Source organism: Gasterosteus aculeatus, chromosome 11 (assembly GCF_964276395.1).
Source record: "Gasterosteus aculeatus chromosome 11, fGasAcu3.hap1.1, whole genome shotgun sequence".
NCBI lineage: Eukaryota > Metazoa > Chordata > Actinopteri > Perciformes > Gasterosteidae > Gasterosteus > Gasterosteus aculeatus.
In genome coordinates this window covers 13917202-13931483 of record NC_135699.1, presented here as the reverse complement: position 1 = coordinate 13931483, position 14282 = coordinate 13917202, and the positions used below count along the sequence as shown (strand labels likewise).

The following is a 14282-nucleotide window of genomic DNA, read 5'->3' as shown; positions in this document are numbered from 1 at the left end:
GCAGCCTGGAGACACGGCTGTGTATTACTGTGCAAGATACACACAGTAACACAAACCATCAGTACAGCTGAACAAAAACCTCTCAGTGCCTGAACACTTGTAACACAAAGCCACCAGAGGAGGAGTCCTCAGACCACCAATGATTTCACCACCAGCTCACTGTGACCTCAGTTTAAATACCTACACGTTACAATTACTAATATGCTATTCTATATATTTAATCTCCAGCAGAGACACTTCTGCCTCCAACAGTGACTTTAAAAGGACAGAATGATCAAACTGAGGACACAGCTGTGTGTTGCTGCACAAGTACCAGCAACCGTGTGACTCACCCACACACTGTCAAACACATTTAAATACGTTATAAAGCAGTCTGTGTGTGACTAGTTACTCCCTGAAGGAGACATTGTCTGGTTATTTAATGTATTTAAGAGATCATCTTGCATTGTGATCATTGCAGCTGTGCCGCTAAATTGGGCTTTTCTACCCGCGTACTATTTTTTAAGGATTCAAAACTAGAATCCAAGACATTAAAGATATTTATGTCCACTCAAACAATATTATATTAAAAATGATTTTCGGCTTGATATACTGTTAGAAAAATATGTTTCTACTACATATTTTTACATTATGAATATTTGTCTTGAATTTAGATCTTTTACGTCACTCTGCTTTGGCTGTTGTGTATTTATTTGAGTTCACCTGCTTTCCATTTTGTCTTTTGAAACCTGTTGAGGGAGGTGCATGCAAATTGTTCCTTCCTTAAAATAATGCCGTATGCAGCTCTCATGTCATTGATGACGGAGCAACTGGGCTTCTAATATATCTTGAAAACATTCAGAGCAGAAAGCAGTGGATGAAGTGTTAGTAACATAATGGAAAATATGATTTCCTGGAGTCTGTTCTTCATAGTTACTATTAATGGTGAGAACAATTTCTGCTTTAACACAGTGAAGACACTCGCTTATCTCACCTGTGAGGTGTGCTGATTACAATGTCTTTTCTTACAGGAGTTTGGAGTGAAATCAAACACGAACAGTCTCCCTCCGAGGTGAAGAAACCTGGAGAGAAAGTGAAGATGTCGTGTATCACGTCAGGTTATACAATGACAAGCTTCTATATTAGCTGGATACGACAGAGGCCAGGAAATGCTCTGGAGTGGATTGGGAGGATGAACGCAGGCAGCAACTCTGCTACCTTCAGCAGCTCCTTCCAAAGCCGTTTCATCATGACTGAAGATGAGTCCAAGAGCACTCAGTACCTCGAGGTCACGAGCCTGACAGCAGAAGACTCAGCTGTTTACTTCTGTGCTCGAGAAACACAGTGACTGAAGACAGCGGAGCAGCTGAACAAAAACATCCACAGACAACAAACAGCAACTTGGGGACATTTGGGTTTTCTGCAAAAGTACTTTAATATATTTAACATCTTCATGTTGTCAGTAATAGCTTTTAAAAACAAATAAAGAACAGGATAAGAGTTTATTCATAACTTAAATAAAATAAATACACAATATTGTTGGTTTGTTCAATGTGGTTTCTATTTTTTCAAAGCCCTTTTAATCTAATCTAAAATGTCAAGAAAACCTAAATGTCTTAGTTAAGTACATAAATTATAATAATCAAATGAAGAAGATGGACTTCAGGTCTTTCTTCTTCTACTTCACTGTGGATTGCTTTGGCTCAGCAAAATAATTTTGCAAAAGTACTTATATATATTTAATATCTTAAATTCAAAATCTTTAATATCGTCACGATGTTGCATCACTCCCAGTTATATAAAGTGTTCCTTAACTTGTAAACACATGAATTAATTCTAAATTACTAAAAGGCATGCACTATAAATGATATGAACATGAGATTCCAAGTGGCTCTCTGGTTGGGATAAGTATCTAGGTATCTTTCCTTTGAAATACCGTGGAGGTGCTCTTATAAAATTATAATAGCTTTAAAAACACATGAAGAATAAACAAATGGATACAAAAAATAGAATAAGTCATTTTCTAAATGAAATAAATACACTACATTTTACACACTAATGTAGCGACAGTAATGTTTAAAACAGCAAAGCCCCTGTAATATGTTATATGTTTCATTAATTAATAAATAATATTATTAATCTAAAATTACAATAAAACCTATTTGTCTGAGTGAAGTTTATGGAGTAATAAAAATCAAATGAAGAACACAGACATCCGATTGTTTCTTCTACTTTACTCCTGACTGCTTTGGCTCAGCTAGTAGGGAAGTTTACAAAATAATTGTGTTGAAATACAACAAATGTTTCAAATGTAAAACATGTTCATCCTTGTTGAAAAGAATCAATAAAGTGTTGACTTTTTATTCATTGCAGTAAGTAACAGTAACAACATTATCAAGCAAAGCGCTCATCAACTGGATTAATAAATTACTATAACTATTAATGTAACAGTAAAAGGAACCATTAACTTTTTATAACTCATGTCTGTTTAATACTGAGAGTCGTACCCATCACTACCGCTATTTAATGTAGAGACACAAAATGTTCTCATGTCAAGTGTGTCCGTTCTGCTGCTCTGCAACATGACTCCATGGAAGAAGAAGCTCTCCCTTTGTCGGTAGCTAGTTCTCTGCTCCCTGAGAGGAGGAGTCAATGCAAAACTCAGATGTCTTCTACCTACAAGAGGAGGAAAGAGAGCAGTGGACACACACAGTTAAACATGAGGCGCTGCAGGACAGGACTGCTGCTTTTAACTATCTGCTGGGCAGGTGAAGATTTTCACTCATTCTGTCACTTCATATAATTGGAAATCACTTGAAGTTTGCGTGATGAGTTCTGTACTGATGAATGATTTATCTGCAGGCGTTTCCAGTCAGACTCTGAGTGAGTCTGAACCAGCGGTGAAGCTCCCAGGAGAATCCCATAAACTGACCTGTACCTATGCAGGAATATCAGATGATGCTGCTGATATCAGCTGGATCAGACAAGCTGAAGGAAAAGGACTGGAGTGGATTGCCCACATTTCTGCTCCGAGTGGAAGCAATAAATATTATTCCACGTCTGTCCTGAATCGTTTCACCATTTCCAGAGACAACGCCGTGGACCAGGTGTCTCTGCAGATGAACAGTCTGACCACTGAAGACTCTGCTGTATATTATTGTGCTCGGAGGCCACAGTGATACAGGAAGCCACAGAACTGTACAAAAACTCCCCCCACTGTATCAGTCACTGATACAAAGTATTGTAAATCGCCATTAAGTATTTTTAAAATACAAGAAAATGGAAGGTTGGACTAAATAATCTAGAAGTTTTTTCAAAGTTAATTGTCATCATAGGGAGCAACTGTACTATCTCACTGAAAATAAATAGCTGTTTTAAAGATATTTGCAAGTAAAGAAGGTCGGCGCCATTTAATTTGACGTCCAAAACGCATCTCGTTAACACTGAACCCTCATGTCACCTTTGTTCTCGATTACAAACAAAAACCCTGCTGAATATTTGTCTCCTGTTCACTTCAATTCTATGCTAATACATTTTGTAATGGTAAAATATAATGATGCCATAATGTTTTATTAGATTAATGTCTGAAGCTAATCATGAGTTTAATTGTGAGGAAGTTCCACAGCACCAGCTGTGTGGGAACTGTCTCCTCTTTGATCCCATCTGTCTATGTGTACCAAAGCTGCATGGAGGGAGGAGAAGGTGTGGATTCCTCCGGCCCTCGTCCTGAATCTAATAAGATGTGTGATAGAATTGTCTTGTGAGTTTTCCCTCAGGTCTGGGACCTCGTTGCTTGTCTCTGTTTCTTTAGCATTACAAAGTATTAATATATCTTGTTTGCTTCGAACATAAAGAAGAAGCTTGCCACTGAAAAACAATAAACCAATATCTCTGAGACGCTCATCAACAGAGCAGCCAAGCGTAGTCACTACCAGGTCAGTCAGACAACAACCTGGCGACGAGTGGCTGAGGAACCGGGGTAGAAACATCAGCCGTATCGCTCCTCCTTAAATTTGCTCAGGACACAGAAGTACCACAAGAGAGATATGCATAAAAATACTTTTATTTAGTATCAAAACATTGAAGATAATTTATATTTTAAAAGCAGTCTTCCAATAAGTTAAACGTCCACCAGGAAAGTCCAGTCACGAGCTGTCAGACAGCTGGGATCCATTTGCAGTCAATCCGGCCGTGCTCTGTTCAGTGTGGACTGTAGAGAACGTGGTGTGACGTCGTGGCCGATGCCCCCTCACGACGGAGGTCGGTCGGTCGGTCGGTCCGTTCGCCACCGTCTCGTTGTCCCGGCCGTGTTCCCATAAGTCAGCAGCTTCCTCTTTTTTATACTCCTCCTCTTTGCCCCTCGATCCCGTAGATGGGTTGGTTACTAATTGTCCAGGTAATTAGTCCCGGTGAAAGCGATAGAGGGATTTGTTAGTCCAATAGGACGTCTGTGTGGGGAACAGTAGTCCATGTAACTCACACGGTGCACACTATAGTAAAAGATCACGCAATACACAGTGAACATACAAGATCACAGCAATCACATAAATTGACACAGCAGTCAATAAATGTCACAGCACACTAGTCACCGCAAACCAGAAACACACATTACATTCACACACACATTCCCAACAGGCTGACAGATACACTGCAAGGTGATTTGTAGATTGAAGGCAGCTCGGTTGCCAGAGCAGGTGAAGTGACCTGTAATCAGGGAGTCTGAATGAGCTTCAGTTTGGAGCCACGCCCCTCCACATGATACCGCCAGGAGGCGGGACCTCGCCGTGACAATTATCTAGTTATCACATGACTTGTAAACTCATTAGATGAATAGTCCAATACAGTTTCATGTCAATCACATGTGTTATTATAACAAACATTAAAGCTTTTAGTGATTGTAAATGACAAAATGTCACATGTTAAAAATAAGACGTTTTTGTTTGGTTTTGCTGTATGAGAAAAATAAATGTTGCTATTTCATATTATATCATTTTGTTGACTATGTTTGCTTCTCTTTTGATGTGATACTGTAGATCACATCAATTAATTCAATCAATTTGGATAAAGACATCACTCAGCCATGTGGAAATGATAGTGTGCTCGTGTTAAACAGAAAGGCTTCTGAATATGTCGTCGTTACAAACCAACGTTTCTTCAGTTTCTGGTGATTCTAAACATATCATGTTCCTCTCTGTACCTCCGGGACCACACAGGAAACTTTTTAGAAACTGTCAGAACTACAAACCGACTTCATTCCAGCCTTCCAGTGTGTACTTTTCTTTAAAATGTAAACTTAAAAGGAAAACCGCAATCTGCCATAATTATTACCCTTACAATATAGATTGATATTTTACAAGAGATAAACATATCTAAACGTCCTACTTTATACTTTCTATGTTTTGTCTGCAACAAATTGATCAGTTGAAATGATTGATGTGTAAAATAAGTTTAAGATAAATCACTATCTATGTGCAGGCATGTACACAAACATCAATGTTATAGTAGAAATATTCATTATTTTACATGATTCTTACTTGAAACTATTTTTAAAATGTTCTTTAAAGGGAAAATATGGTCGTCATTTAAATAAAAAATTACATTTCTCAATACAAGAGCAAGTTGATTTTTGCCAGTTTTGCAGCAACTATGTAAAAACAAAAAAGTTGTGAGAGGTAAAAAAGTTAGAAGGAATCAAGTTGGAAAAGAAGAGCTGAAGTGCGACGGTTTGAAAAAGGAAAGAACAATAATACAATAATGCTGAACGTATTTCTTGATCCACCACATAACAGTATCTTGACAAAAGGACAGATTTAAACATAGAAATTCAAATTTGTTACAAACTATAAAACAACTGCTCTGTTAAAATAAATTCCTTTCAGATTTTCTGATTTAAATGTATGTGTTTGCCATGTCATACGAAAAACATTTCAATTATCAAAAAAATATGGATTAATAACAATGACGTAAAAATAAGTAACATGTGAATTAGGAATCTTACATCCAACATTTGTATTGATTAGAATATGAGTTTCTTTTTTAGTCTTACCCACTGCTGACGATATGTTTCCAGTGCAGGAAGCTGTGGGTCACTGAGGTTTTTGTAACAGGGTTCATCACAGTGTGGGGTACGGAGTGGGGTATGGGGCACTGTGATATTCATCCATACAAAAACCTAAGAGCAAAAACTGTAAACTCTCCCATTCTCATTGTGATAAATCAACAGGACAGACGGTTTTTCAACTGGAATGTAGAGTAAGTACTGTGTTTATCACTTTTAGATGGATATTAGTTATTACAAGTTAGTTAATAAGTAGATTAAAGTCCCAGACGTAAATGTCATCTTCCTGTAAATTAACTTTCAGAACTGGTTAAGAATCAGAAAAAAAAGAAAAACTCTCAAGACACAATCATGTTATTATTTTAAACAGTTTTTCTGTGTATTTCAATCCCTTAATTAGGTTTTAAGGTATTTATCTACTACGGCAGGTTTTTGTTGAGGCAGTGACAGGAGATGCATCATTGTGATTACTTCGACTACTGGGGACAGGGGACTGAAGTCACAGTAATGTCAGGTAAGTCACATTTAAACATTGTATTTTTACTAAAACGTTTATATATTTGTTATTCACGTGATTATTAGCGGTAGAGAAGTTTAAATCATGTCTTATTTCGGTTTACATAAATGTCAAAACCAGAAAAGAGAGCAGGCAGATGTTTCTAATACAGTTGTTCTTAGAAAGCCTTTAAAAAAGTTATTCTTTGGCAATAACTCTTAATGTAGGTGAATGTTTGTAATGTAATCAAAATAATTTAAATTTCGGCTGAAGGGCATTTTCATTTAGAATTAATATTTTTAGAAAGTATTTCAGTGTGATTCATTTTCCCATTGATTAGACTGTATAATTAAAATACATATAAGCTTTTCTTTATAGCTATATGTACATAAATATACATACAAATATGTATAGATGCCTATAAAGAATAACTGGCATTCTTCTTTTAAAAATAAAACGTAAACGCTCAAATCCATCAACAATAATTGTTTTTATTTACACTTATAACGATAACCAAAAGCCTTTTCAATATTATACCGTAAGCAGTGCATAATAAATAAATGAATAGGACGTGATAAGAATAGCTTACAATGTATGGAAAATATTTATGAATATGCCAAAATATTCCATTTCAATGAGCTCGGAGGTTATATTGAATATTATTATATTACATATTTTTTATGTGTATGATTTTTTACTAAATATTACCTTTCCTCATGTCAGCTTGTGGTGGAAGACTTTGCACAGACAATCGTTAAGTAAGAAACAAAGGCTCTGAGTCAAGTATGTCTTTTCTCCGTTTATTTCCTTGCAAGGGAAAAAGGGTCACAACAGCTACGTGGTCAGTAGACTGTCAAGAACCTCCTTTTCCTCCCCAACACATCGAGGCAGTTCTTATACCTAAGTTTAGATATCGGTGGCGTCAACAGAAACCGTTGACCATGTTGTTGAGTATCTACAGCCAGGGTACTGGGAACATCTTATCCATGTAAGACACGTCAGCTCTTTGACCGTGTCCTTGCTCTCCCAACATGCTAAAACAAATGTGGTCATAGACATAACAAACACTTTGTTCAATCTCTACAGCTATGACGCTGGAAACATCTAATCCAAGAGGGAGACGTCAGTTCTTATGTCAGGGCCTTTGTGATCTAACCACTTGCAACTAATAAACTGGTTATACAAATGAAGCATTTAAAAGGGTCACATATAATTTTCCCATTACAAGCTCCTATACTAAATATAAATGTTTGGGTATTAAATGACTTCTACCCAAAAAGTATCACACCAAAACGAGACATGGCAAAAACGTTTTGTATGATTGATGAATTATTAAAACAGATCATTAATTCACACAAGTTCCAATGAATATACTCAGATGCAGTATGTTTATACAGTAAAAATAATCAAAAGCTCTTTCTTCTTACAGAAGTATCATTCACTAAAGTCCTATAGCTTCATCACACAATTATATGTAACATTTTAATGATCCTCTTACAGAAAAGTAACTGATGTGTGTATAATTTCACTTTCACAGAAACAACATCACCAACTCTGTTCCCTTTGGTGAAGTGTGAACCTGACGGTGATGAAGTCACCGTCGGTTGTCTTGCACACAACTTCTTCCCAAAGAGTCTTACTTTCCAGTGGACCAATGCATGTGGGGACGACCTGACTTCTGATCAATATCCTTCAATTCTGAACAACAACAAATATACGGGAGTCAGTTTGCTCAAAGTACCAAAGTCTGACTGGAATTTAAGGCACTCTTTTGAATGTTCTGTGACGCACGCAGGAGGATCAAGAAGTGTGACTTTGGGAAAAAGTATGTGATGTTTTATTTACAATCATAGCTCCCTGTCTGTATGTCTAAGAGTACTTATGCGTTATAGTTCATCTTTTAGACAGAAAATGTTTTTCATTAATTACTGTTTCATATGTTTAAACCAATCTGACCAATTTTACATTCACGTTTTAAATGAATTATTACAGACTGATCTGTAGACTGATGGATATTTATGCTCTTTCCTCCATTAGAGGCCTCTTGTTCTATGATAAGAAATATCACAATGACACTGAAACCAACAAGTCCCAAAGACATTTTCATCAACCAGGCAAAGTTTGAGTGCAGGATTAATGGACCGGACCAGAACACCATAAATGAAATGAAATTCACTTGGCAAATAAATGGAGCTGATGTGACGAAGAACAGCAGTGAAACAACAGACGCCACAGGCAGCAAAATCAGCACGTTGACTCGCGACCGCTCTGAATGGCAGACAATCGACAAAGTGCACTGTTCTGCTAAGGGCCCAAAAACACACGTTCATAAAGATCTGCATATCAACAAAGGAGGTATGTTACTAAGTGATGGAGAATGATTAGTAATCTGTGAGTCTGAGGAGAAATACCATTTACACACACAAAATATTATCCAAGTTTAGCAAACGCAAAACTTGAATCTGAAGCTGTTCACTAAGGAGAGTTTCTCTTTCAGATAATGAACCAAAAGTAACCGTCCACGTCCTCCCAGAGGAAGACGTCATGGATGGAGCTGAGGTCACTCTGTTGTGTCTGGTCTCTAGCCGGGAACCGCAGGATTTCTACATCGCCTGGTTAGAAGAAAGTGGACAGAATGTCAGCGTCTATTACGATGGCATCGACTTCCCCTCTATGAAGACTGATGAGCGCTACTCAGTTACGAGTCTTTACACCACCTCCTTGAAAAAGTGGAACAATGCCGTCAGGTTCACCTGCAAGGTGTGGCCTGGTGGCGGAACGCAGAGAGATGTGTCTAAGGAGGTGTTTAGATCAACTGAATGTAAGGAATCGTAACTAATTCAGTCCTAAATGTGTCATTTTGTGCTAGTGTGCTGTCATGTCTGTGTCCTCTCTGTCATGGAACCCATCTTTGTGATTGTAAACGTAACAGCCAGTTTGTCAATTCACTTTGGTTTGTCATCGTATTGTGTTTTAATCTGTCTTTGTCACATCGTCCAAGAGCTTGATGAATGTGCTGACTGTTTCAAATAAATGTTGCATGAAACAACGTTGTTATATGTTCATGCATGACTTCAATATTCTGAAACAAAGCTTTTAGCTGATGCCTGGTAGACTTCTCTCTTCCACTGTTCAGATAGATCAACACAACATATGTGGAGAGTGAATAATGCTTGATTTAAGTTTATGAGCACTATTCAAGTGAGAAATGGGCATCTATATGTTACCTTTGTTCACACACACACACACACACACACACACACAGACACACACATCTAACCCACCCACACCCTCCTCTTCTTAAATTCTATTCCAGCTTTTAAACTGCGTGTCGCTATGAGCTGCACAGATGATGCCATTGATGAAGACGAGTACAGCAGCCTGTGGTCCACCACCTCCTCCTTCATATTCCTCTTCATATCCTCTCTCATTTACAGCATGGTATTCAGCCTGGTCAAGGTAAACATGCAGACTTTCTCTCTATTTCAGCTGCACTGACAACTTAAGAAAGTAGAAGAGATGATACAGGATTCATAGATTCACTGAATATGGTCATTGTTTTACTACTAAAGTTATTAGAATGATCCCAAAAAGGGAGACTAAGTGATGAAAATGATGGCATCAATAAGTCTTGAAATTACATTTAACTAGAGAGACAAAAAAGAAACATAAAGTACTTATGTAATTGCTTATCAGCAAATATCTTATCTGCTAATGGACAGAAAATTATTCTGATTTGTGATTTTCTGATTATTGACCCATCTGGTAACAACAAACCTGTGACTTTGTGATTTAGAATTGCATCACTTTCAGTGAACAGAACTTATGTTTCCATGTGCAATCAGCACATGTGCCTGATCCACATTTAGCAGCAGAGTGAAGAACCTCTCCAGGCACAGACAACGTGCTGCTTTGTGTGTTTTAAATGCTGCAACACGCTACACAGATGGCATGTTTAAGTATGGTCATTCTAATGGTTACAGAACAGACTTTCCCTGCAGAAAGGTTCATGGCCAAAGCCATTCTGTTGTGGGGAAAATAATTCTCCAGCTGTGTAAATATCTAAACTAAAGTAACAATCAAACTGCATCACTGTTTGATCATTTGTATCTGAACAATCAATATAATATATACTTCTTTTGTTTGTGTTTCCAGATGAAGAGGCCATAAGATGAGATTGATGCATAACATGGACTTCACGTCTTCATTTGTCTTTTAAGTATTTTTTCTGGTTTTAAAAACATTTAATTGTGTGCTAGTTTTAATGATCGTTATATACATATTTTTATTTAACTATGTCACTCAAAATAGATACCAAATAAAAGATACAATTGTAATTGTTAGTCATTTAGATGAATAGATTCCCTGCATTGGCTTCTGTTCTTTCATTATGAATAGAAATGTTGTACATTCACTTTCTTGAAGACTTAAATATTATGTGTTGGTAAAGTTTTACAAATGTTCATTGCCACATAAATATCAAATTGCACTGTAGTTGAGATGTTTGTAACTTTGTCTGATGTCATTATGTTGAACAATTTGCTTTAATCCAATTCAACAGATATAATATTTACAGTATTATGGACAACCACATACAAGCATACAAGAAAACTTCGACAGTTATTTTGTGGGTTTCATTTCTAAACATATCATCTTTAGAGAGTCCCCCCCCCCCCCCCCTCATTGTCCAACTCAGGGACCCCACACCTGTTGTAGTTAAACTACAGAGCTACAAATAAGCTTCCTCAAAACAAGAGACCCATCTTCCCCTGCATGTATTTGCATATCAGCATACAACAAGGCAACATGTGGCTTACATGCAAAAGATCTGTGACATTACATGCAGGGTTAGAAATAGATATTGAAAGAATATGAAGAGTCCATCTTCAAATTGTATGGCAGTTGAAATATTACTTGGGAAGTTGCACCTGAATGAAGATACACCAGAGCAATTCATAAAGAAACACTGATGCATGTAAGAGTGTCAACAAAATGTTGCTTTAAGGCACATTAATTGTATCATTTATTCAAATTATTCTTTCATGAAATATGTAAACATATATATGAATAAAATGACAGCTATTTTGAAGGATTCATATATTTTAGTGTATTATCCTTTATTTAATTGTAAAAATGCATTAATAACAACATGAAGTTTTCACACCTACTTTTGTCGTAAAACCTTTCAGAACCCCAGCTGGTCGATTTGCTGGAGGGACATTATTTAACGCCAGCTCATCAGCAGAAGTCAGAAAAGAGTGAACACTGCCATCTTGTGAAGGAAATGGAAAGGACTAGATTCAATCACATGACCCTTCCACTGTATCTATGCTCTTCTATTATGTTACAATAATTAAAAGTACAAAGGTGTATTTAAAATACATAATCTCTAGTTACACTAGTACACTAATACATAGTTTCTCTGATCTCTAAACCTATTCAGTTGAAAAAGTTTCATTTTCCTGACAAACAACTTGCAGCCTCTTCTATTACGTTAAAATAATTAAAAGTACAAAGGTGTATTTAAAATACATAATCTCTCTCTTTCTCTGATCTCTAAACCTATTCAGTTTGAAAAGTTTCATTTTCCTGACAAAGAGTACAACCTTTTTTTTAACAACTTGCAGCCTCTTGGAGGTTTGGTAGGTTTTGGTCAGTGTTTGTATCACTGTGTTGATGCTAGCTGGAGTTATGGCACAGTGTGACACTCCATAACAAAAACCAGAGACTCGTCTGTCCTCTTAGCTGCAGCTCTCCTTTTAAAAACGGACACAGCATGTAGAATGTCACAGTTATATAATCTAATCCAAGTCAATTAAACTGCAACATGGTATTAATAAAAAAGAGTTGACTCCTTGAGAATACTGCATGAAGCAATATTTGTGGTGCTGTGCTGGTCATTATAATTTAAGTTCTAATTATTATTCATTCTAATAAGTGGTATTAAATAGAACGATTTTGAAATGTGATGTTTCATTCTGTTTGGGAGTGGCCACAATAATTCACAATGTTTTAAAAATCTCTAAAGAGATGCAAAGTTCTGTAGAATGTATGTTGAAAATTATACTTGTAAACAATTGTAGGTATCTGTGGCTTCATTAAAATACAGTGAGCCCAAGTCCAGAACATTTTCTCTCAGTTGATCAAAATTATTTAAATTTATGAAAACATTTAAATGTAACTGATCCTTGTTTTTTCTTCACTCTCTGAGCTTTCCAAAAATAATAAATTGACAAAAACCTGTTTTCCCTTTACTACAGTATATATGCAGTATGTCATGAGATCAGCATTGCTGTATTACTCAGTTTGACCACTAGAGGGAGACAGAGCTCCACATACAGAAGCGGGGATTTGTGTCCTTGATGTGAAGTCGTGTCTTAATTTGAACATACTGAGAGGTCTAAACTGGAGTCACTTGATTTTATGAGACAGAGGTGCATTCAGTTAAAAGCACTATCAGGGACTGTTTGTATACCCTCTCTTTCCCATACACACACACACACACACACACACACACACACACACACACACACACACACACACACACATACACAGACACACAGGGTCACTGTAAATGTGCGCACGTGTCATGTGTGTGTCTACCTTGTGGGTTTAAAGGAATTCACATCTGGGAGGGACGAGACTATGCACATGCAGGCTTGCTATTGGCGAGACCTGGCACGGTGTGTACCGTGATTGGCTGGGGATCCTTTGGCAGCGGCCCGAAGCAGTGACGCTGTTGCTGGGACGGAGTCACAGCACGCTGCTGCCAGTCTGAGTGCCAAGGCACCATCGACGCTGAGAGCGTCTCCCTGTCTGACCCCCCTCTGGTGCCTCCCGAGTAACGAGTAACAACCGAACAACGAGAACTATTCTCCCTGGGATATGAAGATGTATCTTCATCTTAAACTAAATGTATCAAGGTGCCTCCTTAATAACTATGAAGGTCACAATATAAAAGAGACAGTTCAAGTTGTATTGCGTTTACATCTGCCTTTTCCTTATAAACACGTCCAGCAGGTGGCAATATTGCATCAACTATACCGACCTATGAAGTAACAAGGACTTTTTAACCTGTGACATTTTTACATGTTCCAAGTGCAAATAATCAAGTAAACCATCATTTCTAGTTCCAGAAGTGAAATGAGAATTATATTTTAGTGAGATGAGTATTATATTTTCTCTCTCTCGGATGTGGTTAATCTGACACGTAAATGTCTGCATATTCATTTCAGTCACGTGCACATTGTCCTCTCAGGTGCATTCATTTATTTTTAAATAAAAATAAAATGTCTTAGTTTCAAATACATTTTTAAGACAAAAGCATAATTTACTTTAGCAAGCAACTGTGGCAAATGGTATGCTGCTGCTATCTCAATCCCAGCCTATATAATAATTAAAGATAACAGTTAATGTATTTAAAATGCATATTATGTTGTCTCTTAACATTGACGCATGGGATCATCAATAATAACAACTTCTGTGTTCTGTGATCTTTTTAAAATAACTTTTAAAATTGTGAATTTAATGCAGAAAGGAAAGGTTATGATTGCAGCCTAACAGGCGTATTGTTATTTAGGACATTTTTGTCATCAATTGAATGATGCCTGAGCTTTTTTTAGCTGCTTCAGTTCACGGTAACGTCAAGCAGGCAGGCCACGTCCTGACTTACAAAGAACAGGAACCAACAGGCTCCATCCGGGATGACTTTGCTTATCTTTGGTCATGCTTTTATCAGCTTAAATACTA

General features: G+C 37.1%; 1 long non-coding RNA gene and 1 gene segment (V, D, J or C); both read left to right on the top strand.

Annotated features, from left to right (window-relative positions):
* The first annotated feature begins 792 nt into the window (after positions 1–792).
* Positions 793–1060, top strand: LOC144384548 (uncharacterized). The gene is made up of 2 exons (XR_013451337.1): positions 793–924; positions 1011–1060. It is a non-coding gene; the product is annotated as an uncharacterized LOC144384548 (long non-coding RNA).
* A 5044-nt stretch (positions 1061–6104) lies between these two features.
* Positions 6105–11629, top strand: LOC144383009 (Ig mu chain C region membrane-bound form-like). The segment is given in 7 exon segments: positions 6105–6231; positions 6466–6551; positions 8071–8358; positions 8571–8888; positions 9031–9354; positions 9850–9992; positions 10689–11629. Coding segments are annotated over 6 exon segments (1149 nt in total).
* The last annotated feature ends 2653 nt before the right edge of the window (positions 11630–14282 follow it).